This window comes from Oryctolagus cuniculus, chromosome 17 (genome assembly GCF_964237555.1).
Source record: "Oryctolagus cuniculus chromosome 17, mOryCun1.1, whole genome shotgun sequence".
Lineage (NCBI taxonomy): Eukaryota > Metazoa > Chordata > Mammalia > Lagomorpha > Leporidae > Oryctolagus > Oryctolagus cuniculus.
The window spans coordinates 33,158,081-33,182,866 of NC_091448.1; the positions used below are offsets into that span (position 1 = coordinate 33,158,081).

At 57.2% G+C, this 24,786-nt stretch overlaps 1 protein-coding gene across 22 annotated transcripts in view; it reads left to right on the plus strand.

Annotated features, from left to right (window-relative positions):
• Positions 1–24,786, plus strand: part of MSI2 (musashi RNA binding protein 2) — a 397,399-nt gene that overhangs the window by 365,417 nt on the left and 7,196 nt on the right. For 9 of the 22 annotated variants that reach the window (XM_051824831.2, XM_051824827.2, XM_051824843.2 and 6 more), the window contains 3 exons: positions 616–639; positions 1,991–2,053; positions 22,198–22,406. In XM_051824831.2, coding sequence (XP_051680791.1) covers positions 616–639; positions 1,991–2,053; positions 22,198–22,406 — 296 coding nt within the window. Of the gene's footprint in view, positions 1–615; positions 640–1,990; positions 2,054–22,197; positions 22,407–24,108; positions 24,182–24,786 lie in introns of all 22 variants that reach the window. The other 13 variants (XM_051824830.2, XM_051824832.2, XM_051824837.2 and 10 more) reach the window with 9 other exon arrangements.

Sequence of the window (24,786 nt, forward strand, 5' to 3'; positions counted from 1 at the left end):
ATGGATTTCCTCTCCTGGACCAGTTTTGTTTTGCTTTTCCCTTCCTCTTTGTCTCAGACTTTGGGTCCAAAACGCACTCAACTCCAGAAGATAAACTTTTTGTGACCGAGTCCTTGTGTGGCCCACACTCCCCACCCCCAGTCCTGCTCCTCCTGCCTCCCCACCGCTGCGTTGCCCTTTGTGCTTCCAAGGAAACCTGGAGAGAGGGTGCGAAAGGACCACTTGCCCTTCCTCCTCTCCCCAACCTGCTTCCCCCTCCTCCTCCTGCATCCCCTGAGCCCTGCTCCGCACCTGCAGCAGGAGCCCAGGTGGGCCGAGGGCCGGGACAGGGGAATAACATCACTTCTTCCTTATTTTCCTTCAGCAATTTCCGCCAGCACCCACCTCTTCAGAAATCTAGATCCTGCCCAGAAGACATGGGGAGAGGACGTGGCGGGGGGTCCCCTCCTCCGCCTCCCTCTGGGTTCACTGCCACCGCCACCCTCTGGGGAAGGGAGCGGCCTCCAGGCCGGAGCGCGTGGTCTTCATGGGAGCTGGGAGACCCCTGCCCGCGGCAGCCAGGGACAACCGCGTGCATTTATTTCACCTGGATCTTTCTTTTTCCCCCTCCAACAGCCCTATTACCATATTTAAATGCAAGTATGTCTCTCTCGTTGCCGTTTTCAGTAGCCTAGCTGACCTTCTAGAGTAGCTTTGTTCCGTTCAACTCTCCCTTCAGTAGTACCGTGTAGCTAGGCCCATAGGCTTAGAATGTAGTGGGCTTCTAGTTCGCTCTGTCTGGGGGAACTCTCTCTCCTTCCTCCTCTGCTCCCTGCCCTCACAGTGCATGTCTTCCTCCCTCGTGTCTCGGAGAAACCCCCCACTCCACCCCCACCCCCGGTCTGGAAGGCTCAGTGCCTGGCATTGAGCAGCTCTGGTGGGGCTGCTTGTAAAGTTTGCGGCTGGCTTCTGACACATCCTTAAAGCCACAGTCATTGTCAAGGGGTCTTGCAGTCAGGCCTCCAAGTGTGCCTGGAAGGCAGAGAATGGTTGTGTGTGTGTGTCTCAGCATGTGCCTCTGTGTGCACCTGCTGGTGGCCAGAAGCCCAGAGGCCGGCAGGCACTTGGTCCCCTTGGCCCCCTTGGTCTGTTATGGGGACAGCCTTACTGTCCAGAGCGTTTTCAGAGGGCACAGCCTTGATGAAGAAGGACCCCAGAGACCCCCTGGAGACCCTCCAATACCAGCTTCCTCTGGGCTGGGGGCTTCAGGCAGAGGAGCCACATCTGAGTCCCCATAATTGCTGGAGGAAGTCAGGGTACAGATCCAACAATGCTGCGGGGCTTACCCCACACCCAGCCCTGCAGCCCCCTACTGCTCCCCACTCCGGCTCCACAGGTGTACACTGTACACAGTCCCCTGGGATACACACACACACAGACACACACACACTCACGCACACACACTCAGACTGAGGACTAGTGAGCTGCTGTCGGGAAGTTTTGACAAGTCTCAAGTGCAGAGGCGTGGAGGAGAGCTGGAGGTGAGCCGTGTCCCGGCCGAGTGCCCATTCTGTCAGGAGGCCGTGCCTGCTGCCTCCCGCCTGTGGCCATGGCTGAGCACACAGCCCAGACCCCCTGCAAGGAAGGAGCCGCCGCTGGCCAGCCCAGCCATGCGTGGCCCTGTTGTCGCCACAGCCCCCTGGGAGCCACCACGCGTCCGTCAGTGCGGGGTCGGCACAGCCCTGGGCCTCGGGGAAGATGCCCTTCATACTCTCCAGTGGTTTCTGAGGGTCTCTTAGGGCCAGTGTCTGGGGTGACAGGCTCACCTAACCATGCTGTGCCTTCCAGAAGCCTAAACGCCGCAGGTCCACGCCTCCTCACCCCCATCCCCAGGCTGCCGTGCAGGTCCCTCCCCCACGCCTGTCCTGTGTGTGGAGGGGTGGGGCTGTGGGGCCCGGGACACAGGCCCCGCAGGGCCCCCTCCTGACTGCCAACCCCCCTCTCTCCACAGGCTTCCCGGCGGCGGCCTACGGACCAGTGGCGGCGGCAGCAGTGGCAGCGGCCCGCGGATCAGGTAGGGAGGTGTATGGGACAGGCGGCTCCCAGGCATGCCCAGTGTGCGGGGCAAGATAAAGGCGCTGTGGGTCTGTGTGGCTGCCTCTGTCCAACACTCCTCTCACCACAGCCCGGGCGGGGGGCGGGGAGGGTGGCCCCCAGAAGGAGAAAACTCAGGTTTTGACTGTGGACCTCCCCCACCCCGACCTGCACACCAGGGGTCATTCGCCTCCCTGGCTTTTGCTGGTTCCTTAGATTCCCTTCCTCGGGCTCTAACCCAGCTGGGGGAGGAGTGAGGGTGTCCCCTCAGCCCCTGCTGCCCTTGGCAGGTGGCCTTGCTGATCGGCTGAACCTCAGGGCCCTTGCAGGCCAGGTGGGGCAACCCTGGTCCTGCTGCCTCCTAGTGTGTGAGTGAGGCTCCTGGGCTGCCTCGGCCACCGGGCTCGGGCTTTCCCTCCCAGAGGTCGCCCCAGGCCTTCTGCCTCCAGTAGAACCTCTTAGAGGCCGCAGCCCCCCCAGATAACACGGGGGCTCTCGGCAGCGTGGTGGGGCTGCGCCAGGACTGGGGCAGGTCCCTGCGGTCCGTCTGTCCTCCCAGAGGGCGCCGGGAGCCTCCCCAGCCCACTCTGCCCTCAGCTCAGCAGCCTTGGCTTGCACCTGTGTCCCACACCCCGTGGGCAGGGCCTGGAGCACCCCGGGAGGCGCTTAGTGGGATGGAGCGGGGCTCTGAGGAGGGTGGGGCCGGGCGGGGGTCTGGTGAGGGCACCAGGAAGTGGAGCATCAGAGGCCCGGAGAGCATATGTCAGGGAGCTGAGCCCTTGGTGGAGAGCACCTGGCACGGTGAGGCCCATTAGAAAACGTCAGTCAAAAATCCGTTCCATGCAAACTGGCACTGCCTCGGAGCTACAAAGGACCCCCTCCCCTGACCATCCCCTGGGGTTGTATTTGGAGGGGTCAGGGGATTCCTGGGGGCTGCTGGGGGGCAGTTCGCCAGAGAACTGGCAGGCGGGCGGACTCCAGGCAGACGTGTCCTAGGCTTCACCCGCCATGGCAGTCTCCAGCTGTCCCACCTGCTCTCTGGCCAGTGTCCCTCAGCCACCCCATCCCCCCGCCCCCGGGCCCTGGGCGCAGGTGCACAGCTGCCTCGTGTCTCCCTGTTCCGTTTGATTTGTTTTTATCTTGAGTGCTTTTTGGTATCAAGACAAAAAAGCCTCCTCAGCCCTATCTGTGCCTGGGTTGGGGATAGAGGGGAGTGGGGGAGGGTCTGGGTGGGGGTGGGGGAAAGATTTCAAAGAAACCAAAAAAAAAAAAAAAAAAAAAACCTTTGAGATTTTTGAGTGTTGCTGGTTGTGGTTTTCTCCGTTCAGTTCCTCTCTTTTTGTAACTTGGATTATGAAACTAAACTTTAACCCGAAATTAACCCTGCCTTTCTCCCCACCCACCCCGTTCTCCTTGACTTCATGGCAAGTTTAAAGGGCAGCATGGGGTTCTTTGCCAGTCGGAGAGCGGTCTCCGCACCCTGCCACCCCTGCCCTCTCACAGACCCCTCCCCCAAGTCGGACGGGAATCCCACCCTCCCCCCTAACTCCTAACCCGCAAGGTCATCTCCAGCCACGCATTTTTTTTCCAGGCTCAGTGGTGTTTTATTTGTAGCCATCTCCATCGGGAGCGACATCTCCCCCAGGCCATCCTAGGTCAGCCATGCTCATTGCTGCACTGTTAGTGAATCGTATTCAGGAGTGTGCTTCTCGACCACCTGCCCTACACCAGCCTGGGCCAGTGCAAGGAGTAAATCCTCATCTCCGAGGTGCCCACCCCTGGGCTGCCTGGGGTGCACGGGTGTGAGGCGGTAACTAGATGGAACCCACGGAGGTCAGAGCACCACCTGGGCTGGAAGACACCAGCCCACAGGTAGATTAGGGACCCTGGCCCCACTTTTGGACCTGGACAGGTAGGGGGACTGTCACCTCCCTCCCTCTGGAAAGCCATCTAGACTCCAAGCCTGATGGGTTGGCCAGTCATCTGCCTGGGGCGGGCCCTCAGAAGCAGGAGCTCTTGGCTGGGAACCAAGAGGGCCCATTGTGCATGGGTCGGGGCACCAGCCCCAGCAGCCCCACCCCACCCACCTCTCCTCTCCCCAGGGATAAGGGTGCTCCTCCAGCCTCCTGACAAGCAGCCTCAGCTGCTGGAGTCTGTTGAATCCCGCCTTGAGTCTGGTACCATGATGCACCTGTCAGGTGACCCCAAGCAGGCAGCATGGCCCCTGTTCCTCAGGGCACTCGGGCATGGCTTAGGGATTAGGGACCTCCAAGAAGGCCTCCTTTTTGCCTCTCGTTTTTGACTAGCTCCATCATTTTGGTTTTATTTCTCCCCCTTCCATGACGACTTCCAGAAGTGAAGTAGCACCTGCTGAGGGCTGTGGGGTGGGAGGCAGCTTCAGTTTCGCTTAGAATGACAGCTTGTATCCGTCAAGGCTACGGTGTCAGGGTAGGAGGTCCGGGGGCCTTGAGCTCTGCGCCCACCTCGGCCCACTCCTCTGGGCCAGCCTGCCCTTTTCCTAACTCCCCCAGGACCTGAGCAGAGCAGGGCTCAGGCGACCCCCCCCCCCCCTCCACCGGGAGGTCCTGGCCGACTCCTAGATAACTTCACTATCAGTGGTCACTTTTCTTTTTCCTTCACCTGGTAGTTTGAAATGTCATCTTTTCTTGTGCTCAGTCGAGAGTTTGTTTGTTTATTTTGATCGTGTTCATTCAGTTCCAGTGGCCCCATCATGTCCTACCCCAAAACCTAAATCCAGTTCGGGAGGTGTCTCCCCCACACCCCTCATCACCACCCCCACTGGCGAGGGAAGTGGTTCAGATCCGCAGCCTGTTGTGTTTCGGGGAGATGCTGCCAGCGGGTCCATGGATCAGCCCCCGGCAGCCCCGTCCTGCCCAGCCCGGCCCCGGCCCCAGCCAGGACCCCTTACTGTTCTTTATACTTGCCAGCTTTATTCCTGTCTAGTTTCGTGAGCGCCCGACGTGTGGTGAGTGTGAGCAGTCATGTTTCTGTTGTCTTTTCTCTTGCTTGGTTGGGGCTGCGGTGAGAGTGGCTCTGAGGCATACTTTCCTGCCTCTCTTACACTAGGATCTGCACACCTCCTCTCAAACACTCTTCTGAGCACGCTCAGCGGGAAGGTTTGTCCACACCTATTAATCCTCTCTCAGTGTCCAGCTTCCTGTTAGTACCAGCTGGTTTGCATGTTTTTGCTTGTTCAGATGAAACAGTTCAAGAAACAAACTCATATCCAACTCTCGAGAAATGTCTTTTTTTGTACACTTTCGTTTTCGATTTTTTTTTATTAGTTACAACTCCAAAACACCTGTTGTCCAGTAAAACATTTCACACCTCCCCTGCCTGTTCTTAGAGTGTATGTATCTGTGGGACTGAACTAAATGCATGCACTGTAGTAGATGTCCTGGTAGCTGTAGCAGTAGTTGTAGAACATGCATTGTTGAGTTGATATTACAGGGTTCCCAACGGCTCGGCACAGCACGGCCGGCTGCAGGGGAGGCGGGGGCCAGGAAGAGAAGGGGCTCCATCTTGTCCACGTCGCCAAGGGGCTTGGATCCATGTTCTCGCCATCAGCCACCACCACCTCCCCTCACGCTCCCTGCTCCCCCAGTCCAGAACTGGGTCACCACCCCCAGCGCGAGCCTCCTCCACCAAGATCTCTGTGGACAGGGTCCAGCTAGCGGGACCAAGAATGGAACCGGGAGTGGAAGGAGTCGTAAAGCTCTCCCATGTTTTCGTCTTCCTCACGCTGTTCTTGAGCAGAGCGGATCTTTTCTTGTCTCTGAAGGCTGCTGGTCATGGCCCCGCAAGCCCCTCCAGCCCTTGGGGTACTGCCAGTCAGCCCTCAGGCAGCCCTGTGTGTAGATCTGCCCCTGGGGTGGAGGGGAAGTGTGACCTGGTAAGGAAGGGATTGAGCTGTGCTCAGCCTGGCTCTGCAGACAGGAAGTGCACTTGGTCCTGGTGACAGGTGTGGCCTGTTCTTACTGTGGGTGAAGTAAGAGGCCGGTGGGGTGAGAGGGGTGACAGCCCTAGTGTGGAGATGGGTGACAGGCCAGCTTCATGGGGAGGGAAGGGAGGGGCAGGCTTCGAGCAGGGGAGGGGGGAGGCCACTCAGTTTACCTCCACCTCCCCAAAAAGGCTTCCTATAGGGGGGAGGAGCAGTGAGTCCTGCAGCCTTTGCCCTCGCCTAAGGGCAGGTACAGTCAGTCATCTTTGGATACTGGTTTCCCTTCATTTGTGGTGCTGAGCCCGTGACTGGGGCAGAGGAGTCTGGGGGCTTTAGGACACGCCCCTGTTCTTTGCAAACTGATGCGAAGGGAAGTAGAACTTGCCTCCTGGGGTCTACTCTATAAGTCAGGGTGTGGGTGCCGGCCCTGAGCCCTTAGGGTGCACTGTTGTTGGGAGACGAGCGGATGAAGAGCTCAGAGAGTCTGTGAAGTCCCCCCACAGAAGTGCTGTGATGGCGCCAAGTGGTAGCTCCACAGAAAGAAGCTGTGGCCGTGGGTGGCAGACGGGAGCTGGGCCACCTGCCACTAGACAGAATGAGGGCGCCCAGGCCCAGGCCAAGAAATCTGGGAGGAGCTGTCCTTCTGGCTCGGCCTTCGTCGGGGGGGGGGGGGGGGGGGGGAGGGAATGGCTGGAGCCGCCAGGCTCCCTGGCTGCAGAAGCTGCACATTGACCTGAGGCTGGGGAGGGGGAGAAGAGCATAGGAACAGAAGGCAGGGGGAGCAGGAAACCCCCTCCCCCCGGCCTACATCCTCGGTCTGGCTCTGCTGCTCTGCGGCTAGAAATCCTCCACGCTCCAGCTGAGGCAGGTGAAACGAGCAAAAGGAAAATGCAAGCCACGGGTAGAATTCGCAGTTTACAGAACCTGCCATGGGGGGAAGAACAGGTCTCAAGAGGCGAACGCACCCCTCCCGCCCACTTCGAAATGGTCCTGTGTTCCCAGCACCAGCCTGTGCCCTGTGGGCCGTGTTGACATGGAGGGGTAAGGACGTCCCACCTGTTCTTCCAATAGCTGGAAGGATCCTGGAGCCAGGTCCCCGCAGCCTAAGCTCTGGGGTTCCCAGGGGTTGCCTGCAAAAAGCAGCTCTTGAAGGTTTGCCTTGTGCCAGGCGCCAAGTAGTATAAAGGCAGGGCAACGCTTGTCTGACAGCGGTCTGAGCATGTGGTTCTGCCTCCTGAATGTCCCTGTTTCCTGGTTGTTCTCGCCTGAAAATGACCACCGTCAGCTCCATTGTCCAAAGGAGAGTGGATCGCTGTGTGCTTCTGCTTCTGAAGTTGGCACTCCTGCACCGCCAGCAGCAAGGCCTCATTGAGAGTTGGGGGGACGGAAGGCAGCATGGCCAGCTCTGTCCCCGCCGGGGCCTCTGGGGCCGTACACCCAAGGTGGCCCATCTCTGTAGGGTACGGGGACACCCTCTCAGTAGGTTAGAACCACCTCTGTGGCCCCGGAATAGGGCCAGCACGAAGACCCAGAGGGAGAGCGAATCCATGAGTGCGTAGGACCAGCTGCCATCACCTGAGTGCACTTCTCGGGCCACCGCCTTGTGTTCTGGGGATGGACACCCTGTTTCCCACTTTGTCACTGAAAGTTTCATGTCTGGGAGAGCCAGGGCTTTCCCCATGAGGAGTCCAGCCTTGGATTTCAGTGACTCCAGTGAATTTCCAATAATGTGCGGAGCTGCCCACTGCTGACCTCAGCTCCATTCATTTCCAAGGGCTTTCGGACCAGCCCTGTTGAGGATAAAATACATCAGCTCCAATCAATAATTTTGTAATAGAAATACTGTGCACTTAATAAATCAACTCTAGTGAAATTAGTGACTCGCCTTGAAGCCCAGACCTAAGTATAAGTTAATCCTAAAGTGAATGGAGTCGGGGAATGTTAATGGTCTTTTAAATCAGTGGAATGATTTTCAGTGGCTGACACATCCCTGCCTGTTCCCCGAACCCGCTGGCCCTCGCTCTCCTGCTGGCTCAGGAGCCCAGGCCCAGCCATCTGGAATAAGTGTGGGAAGTGTGGCAGTGCCCTTGCTAGCTCACCGAGCCTGGTGATCACAGCAGAGAGGGGCCGGGATACCCGCTCCCTGCACCCTGGGCTGGGTGGGGGCATGGCAGGGTCCGAGAGGCCCCAAAAGCTGAATCGTGCCCGAGTGTGTTATGCTTCCTTCCACTTCTGCAGGGCTTTGGCCGTTGTGGGACACTGTCACGTCTGTTGCCGCGGCTACCCCATGAGAACAGGCAGGAAGGAAGATGTCTGTGCCTTGGTTTTACCTGTGGGTTTGCTTTCCTGAGAAGACGTGGCTACAGAACGGTTCCATGAATTAGCCAGTCCCAGACTTGGTTACCTGGGGAGCACAGCTTTGGTCAAGGGAGAGGAGTCCTGGGCTTAAACCCAGGTCTGTGGCCTCCTTCCGGTTGCCCTGCAGAGGAGCCCTGCCTGTCCACAAAGGAGGCCCAGCACAAGCAGGAATGGGAGATGAGTGTGTGTTGGGGGGCGAGGGGTGCTTGGGCAGCCTCCGTCTCCAGCCTGGGACCAAACGGTCTGATCTTGGCTACATATATTCCAGAACTGGGGTGCAGATGTGCATAGAGTTTCATTTGATAAATATGTATTAAGTCTGTAACAGAAGTGATCATCATGGCAAATGCTGAACTAGGCCTGAGTCAAGGGTGTTTTTAACTGCATCAGAAAACCCAGCTCAGCACAGGTCAGTGTTACAACAGCATTTGTGGGCTGACATCCTGGAAGCTCCACAGACAGGCGGGCTTCATGTGCAGGTTGCTCAGGGCTCTTTTTCTACAGTTGTCTTAGCTCTGCCTTCTGTCTCATTTCAGTATTGTCTTTCCTCATGGTGGCAAAATGGCCACAGTAGTTTCTAGCATCACACCATCCTGTCTAGAAGAGGAGGCAGGTCAAGTGCTCTGAAATTCTAGCCAAAGTCCAGAGCTTCTGCTGCTTGGCCAAAGCCTCGGCTACATGACCCAGTCCCTGAGGATGGGCCCCAACTCCCCTCTAAACCCACTGGTTCTTATAGCAGGTAGAAGGTCGGATTCCCAAAGAACACACGGGTGCTGGTAAGAGGGAGAGAGGCAGAGAGGACTGGCAGCTTCCCACCGCAGCCCTGAAAGTTCAGTGCAGCATTCCGAGCACTGGTTGTGCCCTCCAGGACCTCACGGCCTAGCATGGAGACCAGGAGTAATGGCAGTACGATGCCATAGCACAGAGGAGGGCGTGACTGGCTTTAGGAAGCCAGGGAAGGCTTCACAGGGGAGTGACAAACGGGAGCTCCCACGGGGCCAAGGAGAATAGCGCGTGCAAAGCCACCAGAGCCCAGAACAGTAGAATGAATGCGAAGCCCTGCAGACGGTTCATTCTTGCAGGAGAATAAAATACAATGGGGAAGAGAAAGCAGCTGGAGCCAGAGAGCCGGGCAGAGCAAGAGCAGGGGTTCCTTGGTACCATGCTAAAGGGCCTGGATTCACACGGCAGCCAGGAGCCGTGGAGAGGCCTGCAACCAGGAAGTGATATCAGACTTGCATGTTAGGCAAACTTTGATAGGCTGTCCGGAGTGGATTATAGACAGAGGGAGCACTGGAGGCAGGTGGAGAAGTTATGCATAATTCATGTCTGTCATAAGCACCTGCTCTACGTGGGTAGGTGGCTGCCCAGTAAGCAGGGGGGTCCTTTTGCTCTTACTTGTTAGATGGTTGACTCTGGCTCAGCCTCGAGGGAAGGGAAGGGATGCAGAATTCAGTGTCACGGGCCTTGCCTTCCACCAGCTCCCACTCTCCTGAGGAGGATGAAGCAGGCAGTCCACGGAAGAGCTCGCCTCTAGGAAGTGTGCATTCTCGCGTGCTCAGAGCACGCTCAGCCAACAGGGAAGCTCAGTGGAGGTGGCAAGACGGCGGCACTGGGGGACTAGGAGTAGGGTGCCGTGTGCTGGGCTGTTGGGGGTAGGCTTGAGAGCTGGAGATGGACAGAACTCGGGGAGACCTTGGGAGCCAGGTCCATGTCGGGGGGTGAGGCAACTTCGTATCCTCATGGCAGGGACACCTGGCCGTGGCCCCTCGGAGGCACCATGGCCCTGAGTTTATGACCTGGAGCAAGGGGTGGGGGGCACTGAGGCGTGGAGAAGGCAGGCACAGGAGGGACCCTGAGACAGGGACTCCACCTTAGATTCCTAACTCTCCCTTGTTCACCGCCTGCTGGAGGTGGCTGGTTCCCATTCCTTTTTTTTTTTTTTTTTTTTTTTTTTTTTTTTTTTTTTTTTGACAGGCAGAGTTAGACAGTGAGAGAGAGAGACAGAGAGAAAGGTCTTCCTTTTCCGTTGGTTCACCCCCCAAATGGCCGCTACGGCCGGCACGCTGCACCGATCCGAAGCCAGGAACCAGGTGCTTCTCCTGGTCTCCCATGCGGGTGCAGGGCCCAAGGACTTGGTCCATCCTCCACTGCACTCCCAGGCCACAGCAGAGAGCTGGACTGGAAGAGGAGCAACCGGGACAGAATCTGGCACCCCAATCGGGACTAGAACCCAGGGTTCCGGCGCCGCAGGCAGAGGATTAGTCAAGTGAGCCGCGGCGCCGGCCCGGTTCCCATTCCTTTGCCCTTGGGGTGGCCACTGCCCAGCTCCTTTCTGCTAATCCATTTCTCCCCTTCTTTGTCTTTGCTCCCTCCCTTAAAACCTAGCTCTTCCTGCCAGGGAGCCACACCCGAATAACCTTCCTGCGCGCCCTTCCCTTGTGCTGGGTCCTGAGTGAAAGGCAAACTTATGTATGAGTTTGTGGAATATATTTGCATGTATCTCGGGTGGTACCTGCCTTCCCCAACAACACAAGCCACCAGTCCTCCAGAGGCAGCCTCAACCCCATCCTCACACTTAATGCAGGTGGATAAGCACTTTGCAACAAGACAGCTGGAAAATACAGGGACCCTTTGTCCTGCAAGCTTGTTAATATTAATTAAAAAAAAAAAAAAAAAGAGGCTTCCTCTTTCCAGCTTGGGCTCCTGCAGTACAGGAGGTGACCAAATAGTGCTTTCCCAACTGCTGTGATTGGCTTTGGGAATTAGGCTGGCCACAGGATGGCCTGAGGATGAGTGTGCCCCTGTGCATCTCAAAATTCACACCCACCTGGGAGCTCCCTTAAAGGAAGGATGCCTTAGATATAGTTGACAGAATGCTGGAGACCCTTCCCAATTTTAATACAAATAATGATGACAAAAAGGCTTTAATAATACTAGCTCACCTCTATGAGTAAGCCAGATGCTGTGCCAACTCCACCTGCCTTAGCCCACTGAAGTCTCATCACCCTTGCTAGCAGACGCTGTTATTCCCATTCTCAGGAGTTGAAAGCTGTGGCTTAGAAAGGATGGCAGCTCATCTGCAGTGTCCTAGGGTTGTGTCCTTGTCTAGCTGTCCACCTGTCAGCAGATGCCCCGTGGTTCCCACCCAGACTGTCAGTTCAGCCCCCTCAACTCAATTCTTGATAGCCTTCCGGGAGGAGAACACCCCAGATCCTTAACCAGTGGCCCCGGGAGGCCGCACAGGGTTGGGTGCACCTGCTTCTGCCTTTACCTCACGGTACTGCCGGCTTTGACAAACATTGCTCATATGACTTGTAGTCCCTGAAGCCATTCTGACCACTGGCAAGACAAAGGAGGCCCAGAAGAGGCGGGGTCGGAGGAAAGGGAGTTATTTGAAAGGAACCTTCGGTGGAAACAAGGCTGAAGGAGGTTAGGCACTGCCCCAAAGACGCCCGGCAACAGAGCTGGGGAGGGTGTCGGTGGGGAGGCAGCGGGTCTCCGAAGGGGTGAGTCAACGTCTCTTCCTGTGTGCTGCTAGGGCCGCGTCTGGAAGGTCGCTGGGAAGCGCGGCCCAGCCCGGCCTCTGGGAGATGATTGGCTGCCCGGTTGCTGGGGCTTTGCTTTGGGCCATTGGCGGAGGGGGAGGCGGGGCCGTGGGCCGAAGCCTCGAGTTCCTTAGCCAATCCCTCTTCAGGGAGGCTGGCCTCCCGGTACCATGGCAACAGCGAGCTGGGGCTCATTTGTTTTGTAGATAAGTAATTACTACACAATTAGAGAAAGCTAAAAATAAAGGAGCCCTTTGTTCCCGGTTACTTAATATTAATAAAACGGTCTGTCCAGGTGTGTGGTAAACAATTACTGCGGACCCGCGTGCCTGTGGCAGGGAAAGGCGCGCACACTTCCCCGGTTCTCCTGGAACCCGGAGAGGACCGGCTTCCCGGCCCCCGCCCGGTGGAGAGGCTGAGCCTTGCAGGCTCCGGGACCCAGGACGCCCAGCAGTCGGCCTCAGAGAGGTGCTGGCCCCAGGGAGAAAAGACCCAAAGGACAGCAGCAAAACTAGGAAACGTGGACCCGTGTGGGAGGAGACCCCTGCCTGGCTCGCTTCTTGCCGTGCGTCCAAGGCGCGCCACGGCCTGTCCTTGGACGGGGAAAGCAGTGACTGACAACACCCGAAAATCTGCAAGGAGCAGGTGGCAAGAAAGCCAGGGCCTTCCCACTGATAGGAATCCTGATGGGGATGCACTGTTTAATGCGTGAAGGCAATGGAAGGAGCAGAAATAATTACAGAATTGTGTATCATTTTAAAAACCTACTGTCAGATTTCCAGCCTCGTGTGCGGTTTGGCTTTCTGTGAGGATGGTGTTATTAATAGTAGCTGATCTGAGCGTGGGGCCAGCCCCGTGGGTCTTGAGCTTGGCTGCCTGTTAGAATCACCTGGGGAGTTCTTAGACATCCCAGCGGCCGGCCTCACAGCAGCCCCATCAAAGCAGCGTGTGGCAAGGTGGGCGGGCCCCAGGCGAGTCCAGCGTGTCCCCGTGGGCTCAGGTACTGCCAGGCTCTTGATGCACCTGTGGACCATCTCTGGGTTCACTCTGGGGTCTCTAGCCTGAGGGCAGTCTCCTGCCAGCCTCAGGTCCTCTCAGCATGGTCAGGAGGGCCGCCCTCCAGGGCTGGCTAAGGGGTCTTTGTCCTCCCAGAGTGAACGTCCTGCCTCCCTGGAGGACAGGCCTGTCCGGGCTGAGGTTAACGAGCACACACATGGACCCAGCAGCCTAGAGCAGACACAGGCAGGGAAGCAGCCACACTCCTGGACTGTCTGACGAATGAGGGCCTTTTGGTGAGGTCGGAGTTTGTTTGTTATTAAAGACCTAATTAGAAACATGAGAGGGAGCTGAATGGCTGTGTGCTTGGCTAATTAGTGACATGTATGCGCCCGCTTTGAACTTCAAGGACACGGAGCTATTAGCACTTACATCAAAAATGGATTAAACTTCTGTGCCTTTGTAATCGTTAAAGACAGCCTGCTCGAGTGGAAAGGCTTTTGTACGGGTCCTCAAGCGGCTGCCCCTCAGGCATCCTCCCACCCACCCGCTGGCTGCTGGATGTGAGTGGGCAGGCAGTGCCATTCAGTCCGTCTCTGGCGTCCCGGCTCCCCACAGGACGCCCCCCGCGCGAGGGGGCTTTTGAGACTTAGGTCAGCCCTCTTGACGTCCCGCTGGGTCCGGGTCCCAGTGAGGGCCCAGGCTTGGCCAAGGACTTGCTCCCTGGGGTCAGGCTGTGCCTGCCACACGAGACAGAGTACTGCCTCTCTTCTGGGTGCCACACCACATCCCAGGAGACAGTACACTGCTTTGCAGAATTACTGGGGTCACGCCCCTGCTGGAGAGAAAGCAAGGGACATCTTTTAAACTGGGCCAGAGCAGCGTAATGCAGTTTAGAAATCGTGCCTTCAAGCTGGAGCTGGCTTCTGTCATGGGACACTGGCTGACACTGAGCCCTTGACTTCCTCACCTGTAATGCAGGTCATAAAGCCAATCCTGCAAGTTGTTGGTCACATGAGACACGATGATGTGAAACACCTGCCGGCGCACCTTGCAGTGTGGCAGCTGCTCAGGAAGTGGGTGTCCCCTCCGAAGCCACAGCTCCTAGGATGTGTGCTTCCTGTCTGGTTGGCTCTCGCCTCCCAAGCTCTCTGTTCCCACCAGTATGAGGCTTCCCTCCGCCTCACCCATCCTCACAGGGACAGGGTAATTCTTCCATAGCTTTTCATTGTGCCATTAGGCTGGCCTTGGATATAATAGTGAGGTTTTTTGTTTGTTTGTTTGTTTTAAGATTTATTTATTTGAAAGGCAGAGTTACAGAGAGGCAGAGAGAGAGAAAGAGAAGTCTTCCATCTACTGATTCACTCCCCTAATGGCCCCAGTGGCCAGAGCTGCACTAATCTGAAGCCAGGAGCTTCTTCTGGGTCTCCCACGTGGGTGCAGGGGCCCAAAGGACGGGCCATCTTCTACTGCTTTCCCAGGCCATAGCAGAGAGCTGGATCGAAAGTGGAGCAGCCGGGACTCGAACCAGCACCTGGATGCTGGCACTGCAGACAGTGGCTTTACCCTCTATGCCACAGCACTAGTCCCCATCATAGTGTTTTCATAGTAGTTTGTAGTGCAGAAAACATACATTGGGCAGGCAACGGGAAGAATCCCCAGACACCAGCAAAGATCTGAGCACTGTGGCTGGGGGTGGGTAGGGATGTGGCTTTCAGGGTGCAGGGGAGGGAGGGAGGGAGGGTGCACACAGAAGCCTGGCTGCATGAGAGAGGGCTGGGGCAAGACTGGTTTCTTCTGTGAGAAGAGAGAGGGGGATGTGCCTCACTGACAAAGGCAGCCACTAGACCAAAACAAGCAAGAGACACTCTGGGAATTAAACCGGAAGTGACTTGGCACCACCGAACTGTTTGTCAAGAGGGAGGAGGGAGCACTTGCTGGGCAGCATGCTCCCTGTCTGCTCCCTTGGCCTGAGAGGAGCAGAGAGCCTGGTATCCCCCCAGGGCTGTGGGCACAGCTGCTGGGTGGCTCAGTGCAGCATTTCCTGGGTGCTGTGGTTCCTGGAGGAGCTCCTTGTCTGTTCTTGCGAGTTCCATCCTGTGTGTGCCTGGAGCCTGAAGCTGAGGTAACCTGGGGATGAGGCCGCAGGATGTTAGTGTTACAGCGCCGCCTGCCTCAGCCAAGCCGTAAACATCCGTCTCTGGGCTGGCTTCCCCCTCGTCTGCCAGAGCCTGCAGAGGCTCAGGGCGAAGGCTGCTGGGGAGAGACCAGGAACTCAGAGCCCGCCCAGTCACCAAGCAGGACCCTCGTGCCTGCATCATGGCCTGGCCCTCCCCGGGGCCCTTCTCCTCTCCCTACCTGGAAACATGCAAACAAGCTTGGTCCCTTGAGGCCCCTGGAGAACTTGGAACCCAACCTTGGCCCTAACGAGTTCCCTCGTTGCCCTCCTAACAAGAGCCTGCTTTCTTTGGCCAGCAGGCTCAGATCCACTCACGGCTCCTCCGTCCCCAGAGTTTGTACCGCGAGCAGCGGTCAGTCAGCCCCTGGTTCCCATCCTCCCCCTCCCACCCTCCCTGCATGGCCTGGGCCTCTGTGGCTTGAGGCACTCTCATGGAGCTGGGGCGGGACTGATATACATCAAGGCCGAAAGGACATCGTCCTGGCCACCACGCCTTCCTCCGAGGGGTCCCGCTGGGACGTTGAGGCTTTGTCTGATCAAGTGAGATCCCTCTGCTTCACCACTGCCCAGTTACGTGAGGGGTTTGGAGCCAGCAAATACTGACATCCTCTCTTGAGGCCGGAAGTTAGACCCTGCTGCCCACCTGGCCCCAGGTCTCGGTGTCTTATGCCCCTCAGTCTCCTCCTGGAGACGCCCACGCTAACTGCAGTGTCTGGAGCAGGTCAAGTGTTGAGAGAACAAGCAGAAACTGTCGTCTTAGCATAAGACCGTCGTGAGAGGACTTGCATTCACTACCTGTGCTGTGTGCCCGTCGGGACGGGCTCAGCACTGATACCCGGCTGAGTGTTTGCCTCTCTGTGTTGCCTCTTGTGGTAGGTGGACAGAATGAAAAGGAACTACCTTCCTGTTGCTCTCTCTGCCTCTCGTTATAAATATTCATTTATTTATTTGAAAAGTAAAGTTGGAGGGAGAGAGAAAGAGATTGTCTATCCGCTGGTTCACTTGGTTTGAGCTGGGCCAGACCAAAGCCAAGACCTTAGAACTCTGTCTGGGTCTCCCACATGGGTGCAGGGCCCTATGGTCTTCCGCCATCTTCCTCTGCTTTCCCAGGTGCATTAGCAGGGAGCTGGATCAAAAGTGGAAGCCAGGACTCGAACCAGCGCCCACATGGGATGCCTGCATCACAGGCAGTGGCTTAACCCATTTGGCTACAATGCCAGCCCCTCCTGCTACTCTCTCAGTCTTCCCCCAGTTTTACACCGTTGGTCCCCTTCCCTTTTTTTTATTTATTTATTTTTTTATTTTTGACAAGCAGAGTGGACAGTGAGAGAGAGAGACAGAGAGAAAGGTCTTCCTTTGCCGTTGGTTCACCCTCCAATGGCCGCCGCGGCCGGCACGCTGCGGCCAGCGCACCGCGCTGATCCGATGGCAGGAGCCAGGTACTTATCCTGGTCTCCCATGGGGTGCAGGGCCCAAGCACCTGGGCCATCCTCCACTGCACTCCCAGGCCACAGCAAAGAGCTGGCCTGGACGAGGGGCAACCGGGACTAGAACCCGGTGTGCCGGCGCCGCAAGGCGGAGGATTAGCCTAGTGAGCCGCGGCGCCGGCCTCCCTTCCCTTCTGAAATAGCCTGAATTTCAGTAGAGCTTTAAGCAATAATATCATGTATAAAATTGATCGTCCCTGCATCTGGGACCCTGAACTGATTGGATTTTAATTTAGCATCTTACAGTTTTCCCAGGCTGGGTGTAATTGCTGGCCATGTCTATCTCACCCACCTTCAGCCCAGACTGTAGTCTGGAGGGGAGCTTGATCTAGGGTCCCAGGAGCAAAGCCTGCCGGGCAGACTCTGGAGTATCACCCCACCACACTCCGCTCCAGTCGGGCGAGATGATCCACCACGGGTCCTCCCACTATCAGAAACAGATTCATCTTTTCATGTTGATCTTTCCTCTTCGCCCGTCTTCAGTGGGTGCCACCCTCAGGGGACACGGTAAGGAAGCCGCCACATGGGGGCCCCACCCCTGGTCCCCAGGAAGGACCTGGAGAGAAGACCCCGTGCAGGTTCCCGCATGGACGGGCAGCCCAGCACCCACTGGACGTCTGCGGTCCGGGAGGAGAGGGAGGTCCGGGAGGAGAGGGAGGAGAGCGTGCCGCCTGAGTGGGAACTCCGGGGCTGTGGGAGCCTGACAGCTCCTGCCAGGATTTCCTTGCTGAGGGTGGAGACACAGCCCTGCTAGTGTGGGTTGTTTAGTCAAGGCAGACAGAAGCCGGACACAGGCAAGATCCGAAGGTGGAGATGAGGGACGCTGCCCTCCAGCAGCCCCCTAAAACCCACTGTGATGGCTAACACAGCCTCTGCCCCTGGGGACTCACACACAGGCTCATGATCGCACCTGCTCTCTGTCCCCACCCTGTCGGGGACCAGGGCCACGATACCAGTCAGCCCAAACTGCCTTCCACCTGGCTCGGAAATGCACAGTGGGATTAGCTGTGTCTGGGCAGCGCCTTCCCTCTGGGCTGCCCTTGGTGAGGACTCCCCCAACCCCAGCAGCAGGGCGGGGAGTGCACCAGCTCCCCCTCCCCCACTGGAAATGCAGCCCACCCCGGGCAGAGTTCCCCAGTGCAGAGGCTTGAAAGGGTCTTGAGTGCGGGCCTTGCCCAGTGTATACCTGAGCTCCGCCAAATCAGAGCTGGGTCTCAGGCTAGAACTCGAGGGGCCCCTGGCTTGTCCCAGAGATGTGGGCTGCCGCTCGCCATGTGGAAGGGATTTTGTTACCGGTCCCTCTCTCTGGTTTCTTCAGAGGCCCTAGGGTCTCAGGCTCTGGCTTTCAGCCCTTCGGTCCTGTGGGATCGCTTAGGGACCACACGAGGTATCTAGGCAGCCACGCCTGTTTTCCGCATCACCTGTGAGGCTGCTCTGACTCCTGCCATTGCCCCACCCTTGGTAACTGAGTCCCCCGGCGGCCACTTCTGAGCCCTCATGAGCAGAGCTGCTGGCAGGTGGCGCCCAAGGCAGCAGGTGTGCCCCTGGCTTGTTTCAGAACCCGGAAAAGGCAGGGACAGGTGCCCGTGAGCCTCGAGCCCGGGCCTGGCAGGTGAGGTGCAAAGCCTGCAGCATTCATCTCTGCCTGAGGGAGTCTGGGATAGGTCAGCCATTAGGGTCTCTTCTGATGGGCCGGAAGTCCCTCCTTGGATCCCCTGCAGTGCTTCCAGCTGTTATCCCAAGCATCTCCTCCTGCCACCTCCAGTGAGGTTTGGGGTCCTTGCTCCCCACTCCCAGCAGCCCTTTCTTCAGGTGCGGGATGGTGGAAGGCGCCAGACAGATGAGCTGATCCTTTGATGTGTGTGCATGTGCTGCATCTCTCTGTCAGATTTGCTGAAGTCTGCATATGGTACTTGCCTCCTTGGGCTGTACCTTCACAACCCTTTCAAAACAAGGGGTATTTGCTTTACCCCTGACGAGTTACAGAGCACCCTGTTGTGCTCACAGCAGCCCGGTGAGTCAGGCTGGCTGAGGAAGGCGCCACTCCCACATCACAAACGAGGACCGGACTGCGGAGGGCTGGGCTGCACGGGCAGGGCCGGGGCCACACTCAGGCCGTCTGACTCCAAGTCCAGTGCTCCCTTTGTCTGCACCGTGGCTGCCTTCCTGAGGCTCTGCCTGGCCTGCGATGGCCCAGAGGATGCAGGGATGGGGGAGGGCTAAAGAGGAACCTGCACAGGACTAAACCACTGCTATGGACGGGTCCCAGAGTGAGCCTGCCCACCATGGTGAACCCCAGACTGCCAGCCTGGCACAGGGCTTGCCCCAAGCCACAGCTTCTGCTGCCAAGGTGTTTGCACAACATTGTCCTCTTCAGGGATGGCAGTCGTAACATCCAGTTTTAAGAATCTCAGCACGGTCTATTCAGTGAGATTTCTTCCCTCCCTACGCACACCACACGCCCAAGCTGGGCAGTGCACAAGGTGCCCTTGCCCATTAACAGGGATGTCCCCTGCCCTCTTCCTGACCCCTGTACTGGTGTGTGGGACCCTTTCTGGCCCCTCAAAATGAGTCTCCGGTCTGGGGCAAAGTGCTATCCTTGGTTCCCGACAGATTATTGAACATTGACTGGAAAGTGGCTTCCACAGACGCCCTCGGGCCAGGGCCTGAACCTCAGGGGTCTGCTCCTCCACCCCCTGCCTCCTTCCTCAAGGCCGCTTAGAGGCAGAGGGAATCCTCAGATGAGCACCCTCTCTCCCTACTGAATGTCCAGTCCCTATTCAGGACGTGGAGCTACGCTGACTTCCACCACAAAGGTGGTCAGTGTGCCCCTGGTGCCTTCCCACTGCCACCAACAGCTGCTGACAAGTTCCTGCCAGGAGCCAGACCCTCTCCCTCCTATGCAGCCAGGGTGTGGCTCTCCTTCCAGTCCCACGCAGCTTTCAGGGGGTGTGATCCCAAGCCTGGAGCGTGTGTTCTGGAGCGGCCTGGGTCTTCTGCTCAAGGAGACAGAGGCCAGTGTGGACTGTGGGGCATAGAGGCCCTCACGCCGCTGTGTCGCAACCCCGGGTAGTGCAGGTTCCACTACCAGAAACCTAGAGAAGGGGTCCCAGTGGGAACTGGGTATTTATTGTCTGCAGAGTGCGCCCTCTAGTGGGGACCCGGAAACCCACTGTTCTGCCCCTGGCCGGGTTGGAGGGTGGGGGTAGCTGCAAGGTGTGATGAGCAAGTGTGGGTTCTAACAGGGTACCTTCTCCGTGGTGATGTTAATGTCGTTGGGTGGCAGATGACTGAGCAGGGAGGGTGACAGAGGCCGAAGGAGCGCTGCTTGCTGTGGAGTTGCTCCTGCCTCTGCACAGAGGAACGGCGGAGGCTGCCAGGGATGGGTGGAACACTCATTTCTGCACGGCATCTTTCAGTGGGTGCTCCACGTCCTGTCTGCGAGGCCGCTGCCTCTGGCTCTTCTGCTAGAAGAAGTTGCTACCAACACCTGCCTTCTCCCCTCCCCTGGATAGGAGAGCCTGCCCAGTGTCTGCCTGCATCCATATCAGGCCAATAGAGAAAGAAGCCTCCCTCCCCCCCAAAAAAATCTTTTTCTCTCTCTTACCCTGTGGCTCCCTGTCCCCACCCTACCCTGTTACCTTAGAACAGAGCCGGGTGCTTTGCAGAGGGAGGTGTCCACCTGCCTGGGTAAACCAGGAGTCCACTGTGTGAGCCTTTTGCATTTTCCTGAACCACAAAAAGAAAGCGTGTTTGAGCAAGATAATAGTCTGCCTTTTGACCGTCTCGCTTGCTGTTGGCCTCCATGAGTTATGTGCAAGTTCAATCTTCTATATTCAAAAATCCCTTTTGTCCACCGGCACAGTCCCAAATAACGCGTTCACTGGCACTCAGCTTCTGTGATTTCTTTTCTCTCTTCAACCTGCTCTCTCCACTGGCCGGAGTCAGCATCAAAGGGGCTCACGTTGGGGCTCTATGCCCCAAGGGCGTCTGGAGGCAGCGGTCTCCAGTGTTCTGCGGCCCCAGCTTGGTTTGGTCTCCTTTGTGCCTTCCTGTCCCCTCTCGGTCTCCTGCCAGCCTGGCCCCAGCATATCTTCAGTCTCTGCTCACCCCTGTGACAGGTGGGTGGAAGCCAAGCCACTTCAGTGAGGGCCTGTGCCCGGTGGGTGTGACCCAGCTCTGCTGGTGCCAGGGCAGAGGGGAGGTGCCAAGGAGACAGAAGGAAGCAGCACTCACGGCGGGGAGCGGCTGCTCCAGTTGCCGTTCAGTGGGGCCCAGAAGTGGCCGGCCCCAGATTCGCCTTGATGTTTACAAATCTGGGGGAGCTGACTTTTACAATTAAAATAATAATAATTTTGTTTCCATTTTGAGAAAGAAAATAAAGGTCAAGCTATTAAGGGGTCAGTAAATGTGAGACAGAATTAGCCTGGTAGACAGGGAGTCGCTGGGGAGGGAGCGAGGGGCCTGGGGAGGCTGGGGGGGGGCCAGAGGCAGTGTCACCTGCTGTGGCCCCTCCTCCAGCACAGCCCCCCTTCCCTGGATGCCCCAGGTGCATTCGGAGCCTTCTCCCTGGGGCACAGCGGCGAAGCAGGCGCTGCCGTCAGCTGCGCTCTCTCTCTGAGTCGACCCGTCCGGTACTCTGCATTGATGCTTCTTGTCTTTTTTTTTTTTTTTTTTTTAACAAAAGGAAATAAAAAGGTTAAACCCCCTTTCCTTCTGCTGCAGGAGGTGAGTGTGTGGGTGCCTGTAGGACCCCTGGCTCCCCCCCAAGCCTTGCCCAGCCGTAGGTCTTCCATCCCCACCCCCCACTCCATCCCCTGCTCTCCACCCCCCACCCCCGAAGGAACCCCTCCGCCGCCATCATTACTGTTGTGTTCAGATGCCCAGCCTCTCATGACATCTCCCATCCTCCGACCACGGCCACGCCAGCGTCGACGGCTTTCATGCAGGGATGGACATGGGCCGGGTGGGAGGGAGGGAGTAGCCAGTGGGGCGGGGGGAGGGGCGATACAAAATAGATTTACTTTGAAAAAAAAAAATTTATCATTTAATGGATCCAAAACAAAAAAGAAAAAAAAAGTACAACATACACACTAAAAAAAAATCAAAAATCCCCTCCCCAAATATTTTTTTTCCTGGACACAAATTGCTTTGTTTCCTATCACATTTTAATATCAATATTAACACAATGTGTAGTCTAAAACTAGTTCCTTTGTAGTTTGCATGGGATGTGAATGCTGTCTCAGCGTGCCCAGATAGAAGACTGCATGAGCATCAGTTCAGATGTGGAAACAAGTCTCTCTCTCTTCCATATATCTCTCTATTTCTATTGTGATAATTCGGTGGGCAGTACAGCACCTCCGGTTGGTTACGTAGTGTGTTGAATGATTGTTTTCCTCTTCTCTATTTTCGGAGCTCCGAGCTTCTTAGTCGTAGCCTGGGCTGAGTCTTCTGAGTCCCTGCTGATGTTTTCGCATGGCCTTGGTTGAGTGTTAGAAGTTGGGCCTCAGCTGTTTTTCTCGAGTGTTTGGCTTGTATTGACCGGTGCATGCCTGGCTTCTGGCCTCATACCCAGCTCTATTCTCTGCACACCAGTCCTGAATAGCTACAGTGCTCAACCGAATTTTGGCGCGCCCGCTTCCCCGGCAGGCTCCAACCCGGCGCGGCCCGGAGGCTTCCCGGGGGCCAACAGCCCAGGACCGGTCGCCGATCTCTACGGCCCTGCCAGCCAGGACTCCGGAGTGGGGAATTACATAAGCGCGGCCAGCCCTCAGCCGGGCTCCGGCTTCGGCCACGGCATTGCTGTAAGTACCTGCCTCCCCGGCCCTCCTGCCTCCCACTTCCTGCCCCACTCCTTGGGGCCCTTGGGGAGGCTGTGCCAGCAAAACCCAGAATCGGGGCCGGGGGTGGGGGCAAGGACCGCGAGCCCCCTCCCGCGTCATGCCAGCTGCGAGGGCTGAAGCCGCTCCGTCTGGAGCACCTCCTGTGTGGTCGTGATGGAGCGGAAGGAGCAAGGGCAGTTCAGGTTCACGTCACCACTCCATCCCCTCCGGTCCGGGCGGCCTGGAGCCACTTACATAACCTTTGCCCAGCTGCAGAATGCCTTCCTCAAAGGAGTGGGTGAGAATTCAGGGGAGCCGTCCGTGCCACCTGCCGGCGCGTAGGAGGTCCACAGGAGGCCGCAGTTCCTGATGCCCACTTTCTAAAGATGGTCACATGGGCTGGGAAGTGCCACCGCCCCACCACAAGGCAGCAGCCCCCGTCCCGTGGCAGCCCCGGTGCCCGGGAGGTGTTGTGGGGTGCGTGCCCCCTCCCAGGTGGTCCCCTCTGCTAATGTTTCTTACAGTGCCCAGGTTCCAAATAAGTTCCCACTCAGTTCTTTAGCTGCGCCCCCTGCAGGCCAGATGCATTGGACATTTGTAATGCTCTGTGGTTCTATAATCTGACTAATCCAGGCAATGGAGATTTGCTTAACAGATTTGCATGCTGTTTTCAGATTGTATTGTTCCTCTCCTCCCAGTGTGTGTGAGCATGAACATGCCTGAGCCCACTCGCTCGCTGCCCCTTCCGTTTTGGAAACAGAAAACCAGCTAGCCTCTGCCCTGGCCAGCCACACCATTTTGGAGGCAGCTGGGTGTTGAGCTGAGATGGGAGTGTTTGCCGCCCGTGGTCACATCTCCCTGGGACTCCATTTTGGGGAGGCAGAGATGAGCCCTGCCCTGGGGAGAACAAAGCATGTGCAGACTTCTGGGACGCCAGGGTGGCCCTACTCGTGCCCCCTGGCGTCGGAAGCCCCGTACACACAGCCTTGTTGGTGTTGATGCACACACACACACACACACACACACGCGCTCTTGAGTGCAATGCTGCCAGCACTGGCCTCTACAGTCTGGGTCCTCGTTCAGTGCCACCCGCAAGCCAAGATGACTCGAGTTCGATGAGTCTGATCCCACCGACCCACTGCCGTCCCCAGTCCAGAATGCGTTGGTTCAGCAGAGAGCTACATCACCTTAGGACACAATTAATTGCCATTTTCAGAGTCCAGAAACACAGAGTCCAGAAACATTAGCTCTCGAAAACCTGGGTCTTCTGACTTGTGTGCCACAGTGTACGCCCTGGTTTGTCTGCACTTGGATTTCTTCTCCCCAGCCTGAGCCATTGAGACCGTGGACAGAGACCCTTATCTTTGCCCTCAGGGCAACCGTGCCCCTCATTTTTGGGCACGAGCCCCCCTTTCCCACCACGTACCCATACACTCCTCCGAGACTGGCTCTTGGTTTCCCTGGAGAAGCAGGCAGGCTGGGGGGAGGGGAGGGGGTGGGGCTGGAAGGTGGGGGCTGAGGGGATGTACCGCCCCCAGCCCCCGGTGGCACCCGCAGGGTCTCAGAGCTGCATATTCATGCTGGCAACCACAGACTAGCCCTCCAGATCATTTCCTCTCCCAGAAAATGACAATCTGTTCCCATGGATAGCACACTGATGACCTTAACAATTGTGCAATTTTAGGGACCTTTGATTGCAACGGCCTTTACAAATGGATACCATTGAGCAGGTGCTTTCGTTGCCATCCCGCCCTGAGGTATTACCGTCTCTGCCATGTGTGTCCGCCCTGCCGGCCTGTCCGTACATGTATGTGCCCTGGTCATACATGGACGCGCATGCCCCTGTCTCGCCACATCGACATTCCCTCTCTCCTCTCTCTGGCCTTCTGCGCGGGGTGAAGGGGTGGGGGCCAAAACAAATCCAGTCTTTTCATTTCTCACCCCTTCCTCCGGCTTTTAATCATGATCCCCCACCATTCTCACTGCCCCCACTCTCTTTTTATTTTTCTCTCATGATTGGGTTCTTTTGATTCCTTTTCTGTATCTCGCATATCCCTCATCTTTCTGTCTTGAAATGCAATCAAAAGCGTGGGAAACTGGAAGGAGATCTTGCGTGCCTGGCGGCAGATACTGGCTTTTGGTCATGACATGCACCCACCTGCGGGTCACTGGGCCACCTCAGCAGCCCGGAGCTCACTGGCAGCTCAGTCAATGGGGTGCAAGCAAACAGCCAGATGCCATCTTTTAGTGAAAAGAAAACATTTTTGCCAGTAACCACTGAGTGATTATCCAGATTACGGCACAAGAAGCAAATTAAATTAGCGCCATCACCTGCATAGCATGGATTTGGATCCCTGCCAGT